This window comes from Hesperophylax consimilis, chromosome 25 (assembly GCF_061612785.1).
Source record: "Hesperophylax consimilis isolate HC1 chromosome 25, BYU_Hcon_1.0, whole genome shotgun sequence".
Lineage (NCBI taxonomy): Eukaryota > Metazoa > Arthropoda > Insecta > Trichoptera > Limnephilidae > Hesperophylax > Hesperophylax consimilis.
This window is the reverse complement of record NC_142860.1, coordinates 24,296,973-24,319,893: the sequence shown is the minus strand read 5'-3', so window position 1 is coordinate 24,319,893 and position 22,921 is coordinate 24,296,973. Positions and strand designations below refer to the sequence as shown.

Here is a 22,921-nt window from a genome sequence, read left to right as displayed (position 1 = left end):
AAGTTCTGATGTTTTCTTGAAAGTTCCGTTGACAAATAGTTTATAGATGTACATCTAGCACCGTTTCACGACAAAAACTGTTTTAATCACACACAACAATATTTAATGTAGATTCACTTGGGGCCTGATAATTTGAACTCTTTTATAAACTTTTTATGAGATTAATTATTACGAGAGGCGAAAATATGCAACTATATGTGATCTTGACAAAACTCGAACTTTAAAACAAAAGACACTTGCTGTGGGCTTCTTTTTTCAAATATATTCATACTTGCTTTTGGTAAGACCTTTAGGAATTGGAACAAAACAAAGGACAAGGCAATTTCGGTAGGAACTGGATTGTTGGGATAGTTATAAAAGTGTGTCAATATTAAACCCTGGCATTAATAAATCTCTTCCTACGACGCTGCCCACTCGGGTGGCAACATGGTGCCCCTGCCTTAACACTGTGCAGACTTTACTGCAGGGGATATAAATAAACCACTAAGTAGATCGATAACTTTGGACTTTTTGTATGAAACAAATTGGTCCTAAAAAACCATAGATATGCAAATATATAGATAGTAAAATTCTCATTCGGAGCCTACTTATTATACTATACACCAATGAAAAACTCTGAAAGTTTATTCCATAGACTTTCAGAGTTTTTCATTGGTGGTTATAGTTAGGTAATCATATGACGTCACAATATTTCAGTTCAAATTTTCGATCGTAGTTATACCCCCCTGGCAGGAAGGATATATTGGAATATCTATGGTTTTTTTAAGTTATCGATCTAGTGAGTGATTTATTTATACTTTACAGCGTTCTTGTGAGGTGACACATAAAAAAAGGTTATTTTTCAAATATTGTCAGTAAACCGGGAATGTTTGTTTCTTTAAAATTTTTCAAAATTAAAATTAACCCATCAGACTTCAGGCATATTGATCGTTATTTCGTAAAGACGGTTTGAGAATTTGTATGTTTCTCCGCTTTACAATAAAATCCAAATAAAAGGAATATTTCTCAACGTAACCGAAAACTAAAAACTGTTTTTGCTAATACGCTTTCTATTGTTTATTGGAAATAAACATATAATTATTTATATATTAAAAATTTTAATGCAAACAGAAAAAGTTTTGCCCGCCTTTGTTTCTTCCTACACACCAAGTTATCAGGTTATTCGTAACCTCGAAATGTTTCTTTATAAAAAAAAATACAATACAGCTACAAAGCCCAAGATGGAAATAACATTGCAAGCTGAAAATAGTTGCAAAGACAAAGAAATTGCAGACAGAAAAAGCTTATTAACTAACTAATTTCAAGATTATTAACCAAAAAAAAAAGATTTAATTAATTTTTTTGTTAGTGGAAAGTGAACAATTAAATCTGTGTGTATGTTTCCCGCGCATAGAATAATTTTACTTTTGGAAGCCATACAAAGTTTCTACGTCTTAAGCTCAAGTATCACTCAATCAATAATCCCCAAACAACTGAGTGGCTCAAAATGATTAGTACATTTGCAATTATATTGTTCTTTGATGGACAAAACAAAAAAAATATAGAACAAGTAATAATGGCGATTTAGATTTTGTATGAGGTTATTCGCACAATAATAAATCAATTAAAAAATCTTTTTATCTGAATTTTTTTTATTTTATTAATAATATTTTAATTTCATTGCCTTAGAAAAATATTATAATGACACTGAAAAGATAAATTGACAGAAGTGCGGAATGGGTGTGTCTGTGTGCCGGAAATGACCTCAATTTATCCTCCTAATTTTATATTATAGAAACAAACATTACATGATTTACAGAGATGAAACAATATTCAGGAATAAGATACTTCATGTTGTGTACCTTTGATATGTTTCCTTGTAATGTCTGCTAAGTGGTATGTTTATTCCTTAATTACCATGTGGCGTATGTAGTATATAGGTGTTTGTATGTGTGAGTGTTTGTTTATGTCTGTATGTATGCGCATTGAACAGTTTAAATTATTGACATGATGCCACATTTGAATTTGGGCAGTGAATCTGAAAAAATGTCAATGTTAGAGTTAAGACAAATATTATTTAGAGTATGATGAGCTCGGTTAATTGGCAAATTAGATGCTGCATTTGTTTTATAGTTGAATGTGTGGAATATTACTGTATGTCGTGTACGTCTCAAAGGTATGTTAAAATTAATAAGGGGAAGAAGTTCGGTACAGTCAATGTAATTGTTTAAAATTCTGTGTATAAATATTGAGTCAGCTACTACTCGTCTTTGCTGCAAAGTTTTCAATGTACACTCAAAGTTATTGTTGAATTTGTAGGTAATATATTTTATAAATTTGTTTTGGATATGTTCTATACTATCTATGTATATCTATTTGGATATTGTCTATACTATCTAATATTTTTAATCAAAAGATATAGCAAATATCTAGTACGGATATGTGCTATTTTATTTTAAATTATGATAAGGGAATAAATTATAATAAGGCTGTTAAGCGAATCAATTTTGCATGATTTTAGTCAGTTTTGGCAATCTCAATTTGTTAGGCGGGTATGTAAATATAAAAAAATAATTGAATACTGTGTTAACATAATGAAAAATAAAATAAAACATGATAAAAAGGCATTTTTTTGGGTAGAAATTAAAATTTATATACAGTGAATTTGTGTCCCATGGTAAATCGGTCATTGGTAATTTAAATTCACACCTATCAAAATGTTTTTTTGATAATTTTTATTTTATATTTCATCACATTTGAATAGTAAAGAGAGAATTTAAAAAAAAAAAATCATTTGCTCACAAATAACTGCCAAAGTAGCCAAATTTAATTTTTATATGAAAAATGCTGCGAAGACTTTCCTCTTAACCTGATCTACGCGGCTATCAGATATGTGGATGTCATATGTGATTCATGAGGAAAAATTATATGCTACGTCCGCTTACCTGATAGCCACAACCTTAACCTGATCTAAGAGATTATCGCGTAGTTGATTCATCAGCGCCAACTTCCGTATGCGGATATTGCGTATGTGCTCCATAAAGTTGCACTAAAGCACATACATTGTATTAATCACACTGTGTCATGGAATAAATTGCATTGTAAAGGTTAATAATATCTCAAAAATGTACATGATTTCTTTGAGCCACCTTATAATTTTACCGACAGTTTTCTAAGCGAACTGTTCGATCACATTGTGTTTTGTAGTTACCGGTAAAGCAACCACAATTAAAATCACTGTTTATTTTTGAATAATCATTACTAAAATGTTGGAAATGGTGATTAAAAATAATAAATAAAGAAATAAAACATAAAATTTCATTCATCCACTTCTAAAATACAAACATAGATAAATAACATAAGATTGACAAACATACCCGTAAAGTTGAAGGCATTGTTATATTGCAGTTATTGGGGCTACCAGAGCAGAACAAATTGACTTGTTCATTATATATTTGGCTGGCTCGTTAATCCGTTAGCTACTCTTTTAGCCAGATTAGTTTATCTGTAATAATAACTGAATTTTTAAAAATTACGTGAAATAATTTGAATTCTTTTGGCATAATGAGAAGAATCTACTGTTCAACAATGGTGAAAACATTTTCATTGATATGTCTTACAATTTTATTTGTGTTTATAACGAGATGCATCTCTCTACGAGGAGATCGAACAATTTTAAAAACGATACAAGAAGTAATGAATTATGAATCAAAGACAACAAATTCGCAATTAGGAGTTTTTGAGGAAAGCAAATCTATTTCAGTTAATACAATATTTAAACAAGTTGAACCAGGAAGTGACAAACAACATAAATCTGAAAGTATTGAGCAATCGCAGGGAATTTTTAAAATGACTCGAGGCAAACTCTATAAAGCGCCCGTGGTTCATGAAAATCCTACGAAAAACCCGGTATTTCTTCAACATAAGATAGTTCATTTGGATTTGAAAGGAGCTCCTCCCAAAATTGAGTATCTCGAACGTATTTTGCCTATGATGAAGTCTGCCGGAGCAACTGGAATCTTGATAGAATATGAAGACATGTTCCCGTTTGAAGGAGTTCTCCAAAATATCTCGGCGTTGAATGCATACTCCAAAACAGAGGTAGGCTTCATCTAAAATAATTTTATTATAGAAATAATATATGTGGGAGTCTCTTCAAGACCCATGTTCACTCTGTCCTCTCCTCAAAAAGACCTTTCGCAGCATCCCCAAAGATGACATAGGCCCTGAGGGAAATTATTTTCATCAGGGCCTCCTGTGGAGTTAAATGTAAAGAAATAATAATAATTTTTGTATGTAAAATAAATTAGGATTGATATGATATAAATTAATCATTGAATATAATGTTAACTCTTTTCTTTCGTATGCTGGGGGGGGGGTCAGGGGGGAAAATCTATGAATAGAATATGCATGTGTAAATATAGGTACAAAAATATATATATACCTATATTATATAGATGCCACCTGTGACCAGTAAAAACATGTTTATTAAAAAAACAGCATCTGCAGTAATCTGCTTTAAAGTTGCCTCTGAAATCATGCAAAATTGAATTCTTTAATAATAATTCATCCGCGTAGTCGTCATTCTCAATGCAATTGCACCATTGACACTTACCCCAACCAACTATCATATTTTTACTACTAAACTGTTATTTTTATTTTAGCTTTTACGCTTTCTGAGAGGGGTCAAGTCTATTGGAATGGAAATCATACCATTGGTGCAGACCTTTGGACATCTGGAGTTTGTCTTAAAGTTGGAAAAATTCCGCAATCTCAGAGAAATGGATGAATATGCTGACTCCATTTGTCCATCCAACAATCAATCCATTGACCTTGTTCATGAATTAATAAAACAGGTAGGATTAGGTAAATTATGTATACTATTATAATACATGTCAAATGGTGAGTTATCGGTGTAATACGATACGCACTGCATGCATGTAGGCGCTTCCTACGTGAGAAAGAGACAAAGTAGACCCTGCGCATAAATAAACCACCCTGCGCAAAAGTTCCACAAACTTGTGTGCAGGGTCTTACAGCACTCGGTTTATGTCACGTGGATAGTGTACATATTCGACATTGCTTAGCAGCGCTTGATTAACACACCGTTTGCCGCTGTTTTCTGTCTTGCTTTAGAATTATGCACATTTTTAACAGAAAGCCTCACTCTTCATAATGGTATAAATTATTACATTACTTATGTAGTGCAGTACCTACCTATCTTAATAAAAATAAAATATTATACCATTAGTCACTTTTTTGTTGTTTTTAGGTTATCGAACTACATTCTCAAGTTCAGCAATTAACGTGGTTTCACATTGGCTGTGACGAGGTCTACCATATGAATAAATGTCTCAAATGCCAAACAAGGGACATGACTAATTTGTAAGATTTATGCATTTCTCATTTCGCTTGACAAAATGTTTACAGATTTCATAAAATGTATGTTTATTCTCCTCATTTGTGTTTTATTTACAGGCATTTATTTGTCGATCATGTGACAAACATTGCAACATATATCAGAAAAGAATACACAAACATAGTTCCACTCATATGGGATGACATGCTCCGCAATAGAAACATGCCAAGTATAGAAGCATCAGGAGTTGGAGAACTCGTAGACATTGTCGTCTGGGATTACGGAAACGGCACTGTAGAAAATACACTCCCAGCGTGGATCTGGTTCAATTACCACAAAATATTCAAAAATAATATTTGGATAGCTTCCGCATTTAAAGGCGCATTTGGAGACACGGCTCTGGTACCTGATCTGCAGAGACACTACGGAAATAATCTCAAATGGATGAAAATAGCGACAAGTTATAAACCTGCCGGAGATGCGGAACTCATTCAATTTCGTGGTATATTTTTAACGGGGTGGTCCAGATACAGTCATTTCCACGTGCTGTGTGAAACCTTGCCGGTAGGAATACCAAGTCTCGTATTGAATTTGATCCTTATCAATACATATACGAAAATATATGTCAGCAATGCATCCATTATAAACTTGCATCGCACCGTTTTTCAAAAATGGACCAAATTACTCAGCTGTCCTCACTTTCTGCAAAACGAAATATCAGATAATTTTCTTCAGATTGAATCAAATGAACATAATTCTATCAGTGAATATTTATCACAGACCATTGCAACGTGTTCTTTCGATGGAAACGATATTTACGAGGCAATCAGTGCTTTAGACAAATTGGAAAAAACAAAAATTCTACCTCTGATCTTAGAAAGTTCATTCAGTAAAAATGGATTTCTTCAGTACAACATTGATCACAAAACAGTCGGAAATGAGAATATTTTCGACAGTGCATTTCAAGAAGGTAAATATTTATCGCAGTTATCGCACACGATTTGGCAAACCATGTCAAAGTACTTTGATGAATATACTGTAAGTGAGTTCATGGAATTTAAAATAGATCCTTTAGTGAAAGCTCTCGACAAAATAAAGCTGGCTAAACTGGAGAGTAGAAACTATCGGATATGGCCGAGGAGGCCTTTCAAACATATCACTCCTTCGAGCTTAAAACGCATTGATGTTTCGAGTTTAAATGACAATGCACTTTAATTTTGTAGAAAAGTGTACCTACGGATAAAACAATAAAATCACTTTCATTCTTTAGTGCTTACATTATTTACGTTGAACAAAGTAGGATGAAGAATGTTATACATTATTGCATGAAAATGAATAATTTTGTTGTATTGTTAGAAATATTAAGTTGTATTGTAGGTAATTATTTGTAAGAAGTATATTTTAACTTGTTGCTCAACTAACTACAGTATACCACAAGGAAGCATATTAGGACCGACTTTGTTGTTATAATAATATTTGGATGATTTGTATAGTGTCTTTTTTTGTGCAAAATCACCTCAAAGGCAACTGTTTTATATTAACGACTTACGCAACATTAATATTCAGGGGGAAATGGTTAGCTTTGCCGATGACACTGTCTTACAGTTTGAAGCTGACATTACGTTTAATAAATTACAGACTGGAACTCAATCTATAATATTATGAAAGTGTTGGACGTTCGGCAGATATACGCTAAAACAATCCTCATTCATCTCTAAAAAAACATTTATAAAACCATATAAATACTTTGAAATAATATTAAACACTCGCTCTACGATTTACTCTAAATTCCTGCAACTCATAATAATTTTGGTCAATGTCATTTTAGGAAGGATTCTGTTACAAGAATTTTCAACATTCTTCATAAAAAATGTGATTCACAAAAAAATACAAGAGTAGATAATGTAAAAAATTTGGATCAAAAGTAATAATAGGGTTTTTATAGCTGCACTCACCCAAAAACCTTTGCATGAGCCTATTTTGTTACAAGTGTATATTCATAGGTTTTACAAAATAATTTGCAAAATTACTGCCTCAACACAGGCTAGCCCAGTGAGGCGGTTTATGAGTTACCTCAAAATTACTGCCTCAACACAGGCTACCTAGTGAAGCAGTTTATGAATAATCTCAAAATTACTGCCTCAACACAAGGCTAGCCCAGTGAGGCGGTTTATGAGTTACCTCAAAATTACTGCCTCAACACAGGCTACCTAGTGAAGCGGTTTATGAGAAATCTCAAAATTACTGCCTCAATACAGGCTAGCTAGTGAGGCGGTTTATGAGAAACCTCAAAATTACTGCCTCAACACAGGCTAGCCTAATGGGGCGGTTTATAAGTTACCTAAAAAAATAAAATAAATGAAGATTACTTTTTTAATTACTTAGTTTTTTGACTGAACTTTTTGTTTTTAACTCGACCGTTGTGAATTCCGTCTGTCTGTAAAATTGTTTGTGCGTGCCGTTTCCGTTTTCAAAAATCTGCTGAATTTATTATAAAAGCACGCCTTATTTTGACTGGGCGGCGAACATTGACTATTTTTCGGAAATAACTTAGTGAGTAAAACCTCAAATTGGAATATTTAATTATTGAAGACAATATTAGCGATTTTTAAACGAAAATTTGAAAAAGAAATATCAGAAAAGATACGGTTGCATATAGGACTTGAACCCAGGACTTACGGTGAGAAAATGTAGATAATGTTGGTAGTTCTTAATCGAAGTATAATTCAGTTAAACATGACCGAAGGGAATAGGGTCGTATTAGCTCAGTTGGTAGAGCACTGCCTCGGCAAGGAGTAGCTCCTGGGTTCAAGTCCTAGATGCATCTGTATCTTTTTCAGATTTGTTTAAAAAATCACTAAAATTGTCTTCAATAATTAAATTTATTTGTTTAGGGAACGTAAATAATCTTATCACTAATATAATGCGCAAAGAGGACGACAAAAACAGACTAATTATGAATGTTCACAGATGGTTGATTTAGAAATATAAAACTAAGTACCTAATGAATGTAAACTAAAATATCAAAAGCAGAACTAAGTAAAAAATAATTAATTACATATAATAAAATACATATGAGCAAGAAAATATCTATGTCCTACGGCGTACCTCAAGGCAGTGTGCTAGGCCCACTTTTATTTCTTATATACATCAACACACTGTGTACCATGGATATTGGAGGTAAGATATTATCATTTGCAGAAGATACAGTATTAATATTTGAAGATAGAATACATAAAGATTTCAGCGAATAGAGCGGGTTCAAAAACATTTTATGTACCACCTAGCGTATTGTGATAAGCGAGCTCGATCACTTCCTCATTACACTGATAGACTAAATTTCTACAATGTATGCACCCTTGAACAGAGAAGACAAATATTGATCTAAATTTTCTTTTCAATAATGCTTTAATAAACTGCCCTTTTCTACTCCATCAAATCAGGTTCAACATTCCTAGAATTGGTTCCCGACTTATACATTATATTCCGTTACATATTAAAAAAATATCAAACTAAGTTGGGGTATGTCTCACCTTTACCGAGAATGTGCCGTAATTTCAACGAGATATATAAAAGTCATTCCATTGATTTGACAATGCCATCATTGGCCACCTTCAAATCAAATGTTAACAAGGCTTAAAGCTCCCTATCGTGTTGTTCTAAAAACTAATTAATGTTATGTAATTTATATATAAGTGTATGTATGAATATAACTTAATTTTTTAAAATAAATTTTTATCAATCAGTTTTATCTTTATTTTAATTTCTAATATGGTTTCTATAGTAATATGTATTTTTTTAAATTTTTGTTTGTCATAACATGTCCTTTTCCCTAGTGTTTTATTATTTGTTCTACAAAATATTATTGTTATTCTTACATAAATCATGTACGACTACCATAATACGGGCATTAAAAATTTAAAATAATAATATCAACCCTTCTACAAGAATGAAATATTTACAACGGACACATTGGAAAAAAGATCAATGCTAAAGGATCTTGGGAACTACTTACTATACTAGGCTCAAGTATAATATATTGTAGTGAATGGCTAGAGGCGGATTTGCCCTTAGGCCTATGTAGGCCCGGGCCTAGGGCGGCCAGATATTAGGGGCGGCCAATCGTGACAAAAAAGTCACAGATGATAACAAGAAATTACTTCCTAAGTACCTAAATATTCTACGTACGAAAGTGCTAGGCGATGGGTCAAGATAGTCCGGCTGGAAAGGTCAAAAGGCCTCCCTCACCCAGTTTCTCTCGATCCGGCCCGCCACGTAGCAGGTGGGCAGACGTATCCGCCGCCAAGACCTGGACAAATCTCACCCCATGAACCATGAATGATAATGGCAGGAAAATTAAAACGGTTTTGACCCTAGGAACTTACTGAAAAGTTTGGATACTCCTGGTCAATATGATGGGTACTGAGAAAGGGGCGGCTACATGGTCTGGGGCCTAGGGCGGCCAAGACTGCAAATCCGCCTCTGTGAATGGCAAGATCCATTCTCGAGCTCTAGGGTGAAACGTTGCTTGAAATGGCTTAAGCCGTGCTTAGAGACCAGATCTGTTAGCCGGGAACTTTCCAACCCCCCTCTTACCTCTCTCCAAACCTTTTTTAAGATGATATTTATACATAAAATAATGAACAACCTATTAGCAAAATACTTTTGGTGATGTGGTAGTGAGACAAATGAAAGAGGAAGTTTGTGATGTCCGTGTAGAGCCGGGCGAAGGTGAGTAGGTCCGTAGCCTGAAGCGGCGCAGTGAGTAACGACAGGGCGCCTTGGTAAGCAGCGGGCAGTCACAGGGCCCGCTGATTGGTCACTATTGTAACTGCTAATTGATGACTGACTGAGTACGTCGTGATGCGCCTCGTTTTATAGCCGCCCGGTGCATAGAGAATATTCAGACTTGTACCTAGGTGCGCCGAATGCTGGCATCGTATCTAGAGAGTTCTAACTATGATGCGTTTTGCATTGGCGAACGTTCCCGAATATTCTAGTAACATTGCTACATACTTTTCAAATACAATTATATAAAACAAGGACATTCACAAACATTACACAAGAAAGTGCAATGAATTTAGGCTACTAAAATAGGACAAAGCCAATAGACAAAACAGTGTACATACTGTACAAAGGATTACAATATTGTAATGCACTGCCGAAAACCATAAAGTCTGCACCAATTGATAGATTCAAGCTGGATTGTAGATTGTAGGACCATTTTAATCGAAAGAAAATGCAATAAATAATAAAAATTTAATAATGTACGCAATTAAAAATAAATTAGACATTTGTAAACTTCAATGAACATATAAATTATAAATTGTGTAAGATAAAATTAATAAATTGTGAGAGACTGGCTACGGGCAAATATTGGTGATATTGTGCTATACTCAATTTGGAAGTTGTGTGTTTTCATTTTTACATGAAATACAAATTACCCCACGAAGGTATCAAATAAATATTTTGTCCATTATTCAAAGTGTGAAATAATCATGTTTTGGAAATAAAAACAAATGATAAGTGGTTAATATTTTAATAAAAGAATTACAAAAATAGTTTTGCATGAAACTGTCTTAAAATTATTACTAACATCAGTATGATTAGCTTAGCTACATCTAAACTACAAGAAACTTCAATATAAAAAGATATTTTAACATACAGGGTGTATCGGCACCAACCCGACAAACTTTAACCAGCTATTCCTTAGCACATTTGGAGTAAAAAATGTTATGGGCACTTTGCTGTCCGGTAGCATTTTTTTTTCAATTAAAAACAAAAAAAATTAAAATTTCCACACTACATCACTGTCATTGGCATTGCGTTTCGTGTTCAACAGCTGTTATAAGCAAGTATGTCAAAAAGCGTCTTCGCTCTTTCGCACACACTAAATAATAATAGTTAAAAATGAGACGAATGGTGCCGTGCCATTTCGTTGTAATTGTAAAAGTACGCCAATATAGGTACACACGTGCATTATTCAACAGAATTCGAATAAAATATTTGCCAGATGGATTTTCAAACTTTGACAAAGGATAAAACAGTGGTGAAATGTGGTGAAAATATGAATAATAAATTTTTTATTAAAAAAAAAACGTTACCGGACAGCAAAGTGCACATAAGATTTTTTACTCCAAATATGCTAAGGAATAGCTGGTTAAAGTTTGTCGGGTACGTGCCGATACACCCTGTATAAACACGTAGAGACAATACCATACTTGATAAATTGTAATTTTTATTTTTGTTTTTAACTAGTGGAGGTAATGACGAAACTAAAAATGTTAATTTACCAAGTAGTATTTAGAGACTGCTCCCCTGCTTGTCCCCTGCTTGGTCCCCATTTTGTCTTTGGATGTACAGAATCAACACTGCAATTGCAGTGTTTTGGACCGTGTGTGGGCACAATTATTCTACATTGCAAATGGAGGGGACCAACTTCTAGAGGTTTTAAATCTAATAAATTTTTTTAAACAAATTAACTGCAAATGAGAAGATTTTGTCAACATGTCTACACAATCTACTCTCACTTTGCAAGAGCACACTATGTAGAAGTTTTCACATAATGTCCTAAAAAATAATATAAATTTCTGTAACTTACAAATATTTTGCATATAACATGTAAAAATACTTACTATAATAAAAAGTTTTGCAAATAGAAACAGTTGCTCACATTACTTGTTATAGGCTTTGTTGCTAATTACTAAGATGAACATTGAATAAAGAGATTGTTTGACTGACGATGAGTTTGTTGTCTCATAGAGCCAGTGGACAAAAATAAGTTGGTCACATATGCGTATGAGTGGTAAACGAAGGAATCGAGAAAGTACACAAAGCTAAGCCACCTGGTAGCAGACTAGACAAGGCTTTATATTCAATGTTCTAGCTGGTGCGGAGATATTTGGATTACATTAAGGACGGGTTGTTTCGGAGAATTTGAACAATTCATCAAATTTCAACGTTCATTTTCCAGTTCTGTGAAAGATTTTTTCAAGTTCTGTTTTAATTTCAGTTTTGTCAAGCAACTAGCCTATAATGATATAATAACAGAACTTGAATAGGACTTTCACAGAACCCGGAAATGAACGTTGAAATTTGATGAATTGTTCAAATTCTCCGAAACAACCCGTCCTAAGTAAATCATCGGAAGAGGATAGATATCATTGAATGTTCTTACGGTAAGTAGTAAATGCAAAATTGTTTTTTGTTAACTTCTGCAAGGGTAAGACCATTCTCATATCGTTTTGTTAATGAATCAAACCCAGGATCTACGTCTTACCGGGACAATGCCTCTAACAACTCAGCCATCGGTACCTAATTATTGTACGTCATTTTTGTCTATCTCATATTTCAAATTACTAACTAATTAACTAATTTTTCCCATATTATTGGCAGCTATCTTTTTTAATGATTACAAAGTTCTAAAGAATTGGTTTGTAACCTAGATAGTGTCTCGGATAAACATATATCCGATTTATATTTATTTATTTATATTTATATGGGAATTTTCTAAAAAGCTTATATGTATATAAAGGTGAATATAATTTTTTTTATTGGAACAAGAAATACAAAAATAAAAAGGTCTCAAATGGGAATCGAACCCAGGATCATATTAATATCGTCATCATTAATAAATGCAGAGGCTTTAGGAAAATTAAAAAAAATCTCTCACTAGCGTAACTTAAATACAGTGAAATCTCCATCGTTTTTGAAGGGATCTATTTGAAATAAACAATGCGGGAATATTGAAAAAAAGCTGCATCCATACAAATGTCGTATCACTTGGTTGAGCTGCAAAGTTGTCTACAAACAAAATATTAAAAATGTTTGTAGTCTTCCATGTCTTTTTGTTTGCGTAAAATTTTACAGGTAAAGTTTTTGTATACTTAAAACTTATAAGTCTTCAACGATTTGCCAATGACGAGGCGCTCATGCATGTCAGTTCCATCACTGTTGATGCAAAACAACATGGTGATCATCTCTTTCAACCCTTTACCACTCGTCATTTAATGTCAAAGTATATGTCTTTTTCTCCCAGTTTTCAAAGATGAGTAAAAAGATTGTTCGCGTGCACCACTATATTTGAATATCTAATGACTAATGTCAAAAATTTCTAATGTACGTTTTTGTTTACGAGTACAGTGAATTGAAATCAGCTGAGAAGTATGGTTTTGAATCATTATATTTTGACAAACGCTCGAACGAGTAAAATATGTAGTACAAAAACTGTGTACTTTAAACTATTAACGCGGTAAAATGGGAACGATATATTTTTGCAAGTTTCCTATGAAATTAATTCAGGACTGGAAGAAATAAACGACAGATGCGGAAAAAAGATTATTTGAGGAACTGTCGATCGAGATTTCACCGTATTTACTAAGTAACAATTAACCTTTTCAACGCTAATCTATCCCAACTATTGTAGAATGTTTTGGCATAATATATGCATTTTCTTGAATAAGGTTAGTGACAATTTGCGCAGTTAGGGTGACACTTACTTCCGTTCAGATTGCATCGGCACCCTCCTGAATTATCCCCTTTCCCCCGGGGGCCCCAGCGCGGCCCCCGCGTTGCCCAACAGATCTCCGTCTTGCACCGGATGCACGTGATTCCATCGCACCCGGACACCTTCTTAATGACAACCCCGCAGGTGGGACATAGCATCGCTTCCCGCGAGTTCACCATGTTCCGTAGAAGGTTTTCTGAGAATTGATTCGGATTGTTCAGTGTTCTCTTGTATTCCTCGCAACTTATGACCTGAGGATCGTGGAGACCCTAGAGACAAATAAATACACAATTAATGCACCGGTCAAAGTTTTACTCAAATAGCAGTTTCATAAAGGTGCACTTTAAAAAAAGTGTTAAATACCTGCGCAAGACAAATACTTGAATGTTAAAGCCAGAACCTGACCAAAGTCGTTTTAAATATTTAAACATATGGTTTATTACATTAATACAAAATATTCCAAAAGGGTTAACATACACAATTTCATGACCAACCATACTATAATGGTTTGTATAACTTTTCATGTAAAATGTTTACCTTGCATAGCACACAATTTATTCTTTTGCAAATGGAGCAAGTAAACGTGTTATTTCCATCCTTATCATCGATGCAGATCCATCCTTTACAATCAGGAAATTGGCAGTTCCTTGCATCACTCATACTGTGCATTGCTATGGAAACAGATTTTTCTAAAAACTTATCAAAAACCTCCTGGCTGACGACCTGTTTTATCTCACGGTGTAGGATAACATTATCACAGCTATATTCACTATCTCGATATGGACAATGTATTTCCACATCAGTTGCCATTTCGACGAGGGTGGCAATGCATTGTTTACAGAATGCATGAAGACACTCGGATATTATAATTCCGGCTTTAGGCTCACATGTATTCAAACAAACTTCACAATTGAAAGATTGTTTGTTCTCCACCAAGAGCTGATCATCTAGGACCATAAGCTCCTCATATAAAGCAGTATCAATGACATGTGCAACTGGAAGTGGTCTCTTTAAAACTTTTTCAAGAGTGATGCTTCCACAGATTTCTTTGATTATGCATTGCGATATGATTGTATCGCAAGCATAGTCCAAGAATCTAAATGGACATTTTATTTTAACATCGTCGGTTGTTTCAACAATTGTTTTGATGCATTCTTTGCAGATTGAGTGAACACATTCTGTCAGTACAACCCCTGCTTTAGGACCACACTCAATAAGACAAGCTTCACATTTAAAGGGTTCATGATTTTCCACAAAATAATTCTTATTTAAGGACACGAGCTTTTGGTATAAGCTACCTGAAGCCTCTCCATCACCACCGTTAACATCATTGTTGAGAGAATCCGCACCAGTGATAACAGTTAATGATCTTTGTATGAAAACATCAAAAACTTCAGGGCTTACGATTTCTTTGATTTCATGGTGTGGTATAATCATATCACAAATGTAATCTGCACCTTTATAGGGACATTTTATCTCAATGTCATTTGTTGTTTTAACAATCCTTATGATGCATTCTTTGCAGATTGAATGAATACATTCTGTCAGTATGACACCTGCTTTAGGTTCACAAACATTCAGACAAAATTCGCATTTAAAAGCATCTTTATTTTCCACTAATTTATACTCATAAAGAATCACTAGTTCTTCGTACAAGTTTTGTGTTTCTGTGACTGAAACACTTTTAACTTCATCATTAATGTTATTTTCATTATCAAAACAATTAGCAATATTGTCATTGTTTAAAGAAACTGTACTGCCACCATCAGAAATTTCCCCCATGGTTGAAGGTTCCTCGTCACAGCAAGAATTGTTCTCAGCATTTTCGGATTCACGCTTTTCAAGATCAATAGAATGTTCAACATCAAGTTCTTCTTGACCCCCTTCCTCATCCATCATCACCGAAGAATCTGTAATATTGGATGATTCATATACACTAACGGAAGAACTTGCATTTAGTGATAGTTCATCTTCTACAGCGGAACTTTTTTTTTCAGATTCATTCATTTTAACACCTCCCTAAAAGCAAATTAATTCAGCAATAAAATAATCACAAAAATAACATAAAGGAAAAGTACAGGCAAATAATATATTAAATATATTCAAAAGAGGGCACGTTTGAATATATTTTGGGCACAACATTCACCAATAGTATTGAAAGTTTCAAAATTTAAAAGTTACCCTGCAAATTCCCAAAGATACTGCATGCGTAATTCCATTTGAACAACTTGCAAATCAATTCGACAATATTCGAGGCAAAATGTTTGTACCTACATGAAATATCAGGGCGTGGCCAAACACATTTACACAAATATTTTTTGTTTTCCATCAGCCTTGGAAAGCAATGTTTCGCTCACACATTTGGTACATGTTTTGAAAACATTCACAAACCGGATTATTGCTTTTCATTCTTTGGCTTCCTAACAAAACAAAATTATTACCAAATAAAAATATTTGGTAAGTACTTCCCTAATCACCGCACTTTTAGGCACAGATGATGGAAATTACACTTTGTTTTAACAATTACTACAAGAAACAACTATTACATGCACAAAATAGGTTATTTCTTAGTTTGGGTTAATTTGGAACGAAACTTTGGCAAGTGTTACTACACAAAAAAAGTCTAATGCTACCATAGACATATGAATATTAGTAGACCTGCCCTAAGTGATTAAAAGCGTATTATCCCCACTCCCCATACCGGTTCCATTGGAGCCGGCTGTGCTCGCGTATGGCCTCAAGTGAAATTTGAAAACGTGACGTCATCATTCTTGTGCGAACTATGGTCGAGGCATCATCGGTTCATTTTACGAAATAACACTGCAAAATGTTGACTTGTGATATGAAAACTTGTAAAAATAGATGGAAAAAGAGAATAAACCCAATTGTCGTATTACATTCCATAAGTAAGCATTATTTTACTTTATTTTAAGCTTATTCACACCGTATTATATGGATCAGTTTTAGAAACATATACTATCACATCACAATGTAGCGATTCTCAAGTGTGCTCATCGTTGTTTACTGGGGTAAGTAAATTATGAAACATTTGTAAAAGTGTCTTAACTAAATACTCTGAAACTAACTACGACTCTGAAAATAGAAGCTGCCTTACTTTGCCGAATTTGGACTTCGCAAATTAGTTCATAACGTGGCGAGTAATTTGCGCTCCCATGTAAAAATGTCTATTCATTCAAAAGCAGATTTTACTTTTAAGAACTAAATGGTGATATTATAATGCGAGATGCCTATTTACTGTCAGATTGATTTATTGACGAATCACAGTCAGCCTTACCCCCTTCGTTCTTCAACAGTTGATTTTACCCCTCGCCATTATCTTCTCGTCTATTAATTCCTATGTCTGTGAATGCTACGTATACATACGCGAGCCGAACTGAACCTCAACTTATGCGAAAGGAACAAAGCAACTGCAAATAGCGCGAAACGCCAATTTCAGTCTCGAAGTGTCTTCGATCCTTTTCCGTAATTCGTGACTCGGTTCCCGTTTCAGTTCGCAAATGTATACGTACCATAAGATGGCGGCAAAGGGATCGTTTTGGTAAATTTTGAACATTGAAGCCTGTGACAGACCACGCCATGATGTGTATTGCGTAATGTGTCGCCTACCTGAATCAAACTGGAATTACAATGCATATTCTACCATCTATCCCGAAATAAATCGTTGGTTCTTGTAGAAATTAAGTTGAAACGAATAATTTCAATAATTAGGGGAATATTTACAACAACAAAAAAGTTGGGCAACTTTAAAAAGGTCTATAGTTGTTCGGTTATTCCCCGTACCGAGAAAAAGTATATTCCCTTGGAATAAGGACATTATATTTTAGTATCAAAATGACTCACTTTCGCAGCCTCAATGGCAAAGTATCAAATATCATTTCAAGGATTTTAGTTTTAAATATGTACATACGTGATTAAAAAAACCCTTAATGTTTTGGAAAATGTTCTAGCCATATTAGCTAGCAATATCATTAGGTATTTGAGTATTCGGCACAGTTAAATAATGCAGTTTTTTGATATTGTGGTACATTAGTATTGCGTCATGCGCATTTATTTCAATCCACTTTGCAAACGGTGCATAGGTAATATTATTATTATTGTATTATGATGAAAATAACTTACCCTTCGTTTTAACTGCAGTTGAATAAACGTATACGCTTAAATCTATTTCATTTATCTCAATAACTCTCTGGAACTTCCAACGACCGTTCAATATTCAAGCAAGAATGCAAAGATAAATTACGAATGACGGATAGATATACCACTCTCATCAGCAGTGTTCAATTGCGAACTCCTGAGGAAATTGTTATGTTTTAACTGGGGACTTCCCTTCAAATAATGTAGATTACGATCATTTTTGGCATCCAAAGCCGGGTCGCCGGCTTAACGTTTCCCATTTTAGATTTACGACTTTATGAGTGTATTTCTAAGTTGGCTTTCTAAATTTTTATTTCGCTTGCCGGCCAGGCTATTCATTAAATATTTAAGGTCTAATAATGCGGACTGCCGCCTCAATCTGCGTGTGACAAATGCTGGCGCACGTGTTCACTTTGGTCTTTCTGTGAATTCAAGTCACTTAGATACCTAGGGACATATCAACGTTTCTCCAGTTTTTTTTAAAGATAACAAGAAACCCGAATACAGTGGTTTATCTATGGATAACAGTTCGTGGTCAGCTCAGCAGTGATGTGCCGACTTATCTGTGAAGGAAATTTCCCTAGATCTTAAGGGAGAAATATATTTTTTAGGGAAAAGGGAAAAAGCACAAAAATCTGGGGAAATTCGAAATACTCGTTAAGCTACTTTAGCCGAAATTTGCAATGGAAATGAGATATTTGGGAAAAACTGGATTTCTTCGCGATTTCGGGCGGTTTTTTGAAAATGGCGGCGCGAGCACAGGTGCGCCAAGGTCGGAAACTCAAATTTTACATCAGGGGATCAGTTTATAAAACATATAAAAAAATTGGGACTGCCGGAATAATTACGATCGCTACCCCTTTTTTGGCTCTAATTGCACTGGCCTATATGCGACGTCTACAAGTGTGAGACTCCGGCTCAATTATTAGCATCATCTTATCATGAATGTATTATTTTGTTTGATATTTGATGGTTTGACAGATGTGGTAAAATTTCTAAATAGTATGAAATAAAGTCGCTATCTGCGTCTGTCTGTTTGTGCGCTTAGTTCATCGAAACTACGCAACGGATTTAAATACGGTTTTCACTCTCATTTAGAGAATATCTTCTGAAATGTTTATATATATGATATTTGAATATTATATTTGTAGAAAGCAGAGAAAAGTAGATGTTTATCATTGTATTAAACACCTTAAAACTTTACTCCAAAACATTCACAACCCTGAGCAACGCCGGGTACACGTCAGCTTGCATGGTGAATAATTAATTAATTTTTTTTTTTACAAAATGACAATTTATTAATAACTTAAAAATCCTTATCAAAATAATAATAATAATATTTGGATGATTTTTATAGCGTCGTTTTTGTGCAAAATCACCTCAAGGAGTACCAATCGGGCAGCCAGCCGGGGTGGACGTGACTTCAGAGAAGATACGGGCGAGCGCTCCAGTCGACAGACTTCCGGGTGACGCGATGACGCAATCAGCTAGATAAATTAAATTTGCTGGTCATCGGGTTGTTCCTCTTCAAAATTTTGCAACCCTTTCCTAAGTGTTGCATGGCGCCATATAATCGTTTAACAGGTTAGATAAAGCCTAACAGAGAATATTTCAAATATAAATGTAAACATTAAAGTTCATGACAGAAATTGTCTACTCTCTGTTACTCAAATTGTATACATATTTAGTAAAGAACAAATAAAATATCTCGGAATAATTATCGACAGTAAAATCAAATAAACTCCACAGTAAACAGAATGAGGAAAGTAATATATATATTCTTCAGAATTAGAAATACTACCATTAAAAATATTAAAAGAAATTTAATTTGCACTTGCGCACTCTGTACTACAATATGGAATCATAGCTTGGGGGGTGCATATAAATCATCCCTTCTACCACTCAAAACAATTCAAAAAATCTTATGAAAAATATGATAAAAAAACCGTATTACTACCCAACAATAAATGTATTCCAAGAATTCGCTGTTCCCCCACTCACAAAAATTTACGACAAAATTGCACTACTTCAGCTACACAAAGATATCTTTAATGAAAATAATACCCCAATGCTAAATATTAGCATAAGGAATACTTCTGTTGGTGGACTAACTGTACCACCCGTACGAACCACAACAACACAGAATCACTTTGAATATAAATGAATAAAATTATTTAATCAACTATCCGCTGATATGCGAACAGAAAAAAAATACGCCCAATTTTTTTTATATTTTTTTTATATATTTACTCCACACAGGAGGCCCTGAAGAAAATAATTTCCCTCAGGGCCTATGTCATCTTTGGGGATGCTGTGTGGAGGGTCTTTTTGTGGAGAGGAAGGAGTGAACATGGGTCTTGAAGAGTCCCATGTTGTAGGAGGGAGGAAACACAGAGGCCGGCAGTTCGTTCCACAGCCGAGCTGTTGAACTTAAGAACGAATCGTAGAAGCGACCCGTTCTCATGTGACAAGTGTCAACTGTGTACAAATGTTGGGCGCGCGTTTGGCGTGTATCCCGACTACGCACCGGTGCCGAAGGGATCAATGACGCTAGTTCCTCAGAGCATCTTCCATTGTAATACCGATAGAACAAGGACAGCATACCTACCTGACGCCTGTGCTCTAAAGATTGCAGTCCGTTTGTTAAGATTGGGGAATCTATCAAACGGACCGCCCGTTTCTGCACAGAGTCAAGGGTTTTTTTCAGGTATTTTGGGGCTCCAGACCAGAGATGGCTGCCAAATTCGACAGTAGGGCGCACTTGCAATTTGTACAGGGTGAGCAGTTGTGTACTATTAAAGTATCTGCGGGCCCTGTACAGTACGCCCAGCTTCTGAGAGGCCAACTTTACTCTGGCTTCGATGGAGCCCCCGTACCTGAGCTGGTCAGTTATAGTTACACCAAGCATATCAATGGAAGGCCTGTTTGGAAGATTGCTTCCGTTGAAGGAGACTAGATTATCATTTGGATCCCTTTTAGACGTAATCAGACAGGATTGGGTCTTTGAAACATTAAATTCAACGAGATTATTTTTACCCCAGGAGGAAATACTCTCGAGATAACCGTCCATTCTCTGCTTCAAAGCCCTCCGAGCCGTTGGAGTTTGTGTGCCCTTTGGGGGCTTATCAAACAAAAAGCTATCATGAACTGTACTGTCATCCGCGTAACAATGAATCGGAGGACATGTCAAAAGGTCATTGATGTGCAACAAAAACAAAGTCGGAGACAGAACCGATCCCTGTGGGACGCCAGCATTTATGGAGTGCGAGGAAGAGGTGAAACCGTCAGCAACCGCCTGAATCGACCTATCCCTTAAAAAGTCAGCAATCCACGTACACAGGGATGCGGGAAGTCCGTAAGAATGCAATTTGTTGACAAGTCCTCGGTGCCAGACCCGGTCAAAGGCCTTGGATATGTCTAGTGCGACCGTTTGGGTCTCACCGTGAAGTTCCAGGCACCGCCCCCAAACATGCGTCACATACGCGAGAAGATCACCGCACGAGCGGTTCCGCCGGAATCCGTATTGACGGTCGTTGATAATTTTGTTATTCTCGAGGTATGTGAGCAGTTTGTCGTTGATCACACGTTCCATCACTTTGGACAGAACTGATGTGATCGCTATGGGGCGGTAGTTGGCCGGGTTGGAGCGGTCACCTTTCTTGGGAATAGGGTGAATTACCGCTTTTTTCCAACCAGAGGGCACAGTGCCACACTTCAGGGACATTTTGAAGAGCTTTGTCAAAACTGGAACTATTTCTGCAGCACACCTCTGCAATACCAGGGCAGGTATTCCATCAGGTCCACTAGCTTTGTTAACATCGAGCCCCCGTATGACGTGGAGTACATCCCGATGCCGGATCCTCAGCTTTTTCATATAGAAGCCGCAGTGAGGAACCGACGGCGGAACAGCACCCCCGTCGTCGAGGGTCGAGTTTTCCGCAAACATTTTCCCTAATAGGTTAGCCTTTTCGGTGGCGGTGTTTGCTAGTGAGCCGTCAGGTCTGGTAAGAGGTGGCAAACTGGGTTTGCAAAAATTTCGACCTATTGAGCCCGCAAGCGACCAGAATGCTCTGCTGCCATGCGGGCAGGCAGCCAGCTTTTTGCTGATCTGCAGGTCGTGTTCGAATTTTGACCTATTAATGATTCTCTTACATTCCTTTGCCGATTTGTTGTATGCTGATCTGCTTTCGGGCGTTCGAGATGTGTTGTAGGCTCGGTAAGCCACATTTTTTCGTCGAACTGCTTCGGAGCATTGTCGACTGAACCACGGCTTTGAGCCCACACCAGTTTCTTTAGTAGTCGATTGTATGAAGCCATCCATCGCCGATTTGATGACTTCACCAATCTCCTGGGCACATCTTGAAGGGTCCGAAGTCCGAAAACAAACAGCTGACCACGGAAAAGCGTTGAAATGGGCCCGCATACCGAACCAATCTGCTGACCTATAGTGCCACACTTTTCTCCTCAGTCTCTCATTGGTTGGTCTGAGGCTAACGGGGATTGATGTCGTCACTAGGCAGTGGTCAGATGATCCCAGAGGCGCTGTGACGTCAATCTTATAACCGTGTGGCACAGAAGTTAATAGGTCTAACAGATTGGAGCGGTGAGTCTGGACATCAGGAACCCTTGTAGGCTCCTGAACTAATTGCTCTAATCCGTAGCAAATGGCAAAGGATTCTGCCTGTCGGCCAGCCGAGTCCGTTGGGCCTGAGAACTTCAACCAATGTTAAAAAAGAAATTAAATCATATTTTTGTAGTACCACCATATAATTTTAACCTTCTCTTAGATATATTCTTGACTCTTTTGTTATTCCTAATGTTTTATATACATCCTATATACATTTTTTGTTTTAATTACCTTTATAATCTTAAAAAATATTATAAGTCTAAATCTCTAATAAAATTCTTGTACCATTGTAACA

The 22,921-nt window shown here is 35.7% G+C and overlaps 1 protein-coding gene and 1 long non-coding RNA gene across 2 annotated transcripts; one reads left to right on the top strand and one right to left on the bottom strand.

Annotated features, from left to right (window-relative positions):
• Positions 1-3,828: 3,828 nt before the first annotated feature.
• On the top strand, positions 3,829-6,553 carry LOC149411711 (hexosaminidase D-like). Its single transcript, XM_089646723.1, has 5 exons — positions 3,829-4,080; positions 4,644-4,835; positions 5,252-5,364; positions 5,458-5,962; positions 6,326-6,553. The coding sequence occupies exons 1-5, from the start codon at positions 3,829-3,831 to the stop codon at positions 6,551-6,553; spliced, it is 1,290 nt and encodes a 429-aa protein (XP_089502849.1).
• A 4,382-nt stretch (positions 6,554-10,935) lies between these two features.
• On the bottom strand, positions 10,936-18,114 carry LOC149411710 (uncharacterized). The gene is made up of 3 exons (XR_016304822.1): positions 17,985-18,114; positions 14,382-15,863; positions 10,936-14,113 (listed from the first exon to the last, which is right to left on the bottom strand). It is a non-coding gene; the product is annotated as an uncharacterized LOC149411710 (long non-coding RNA).
• Between the last annotated feature and the right edge of the window lie 4,807 nt (positions 18,115-22,921).

Excerpts from the sequence above, each read along its gene's own strand:
- LOC149411711 (XM_089646723.1), top strand. The coding sequence starts at position 3,829 with ATGACTCGAGGCAAACTCTATAAAGCGCCCGTGGTTCATGAAAATCCT. Across the intron at positions 5,365-5,457 it reads ACAAGGGACATGACTAATTT|GCATTTATTTGTCGATCATG; the intron begins GTAAGATTTATG and ends TTTTATTTACAG. Across the intron at positions 5,963-6,325 it reads ATACATATACGAAAATATAT|TTATCGCACACGATTTGGCA; the intron begins GTCAGCAATGCA and ends TATTTATCGCAG.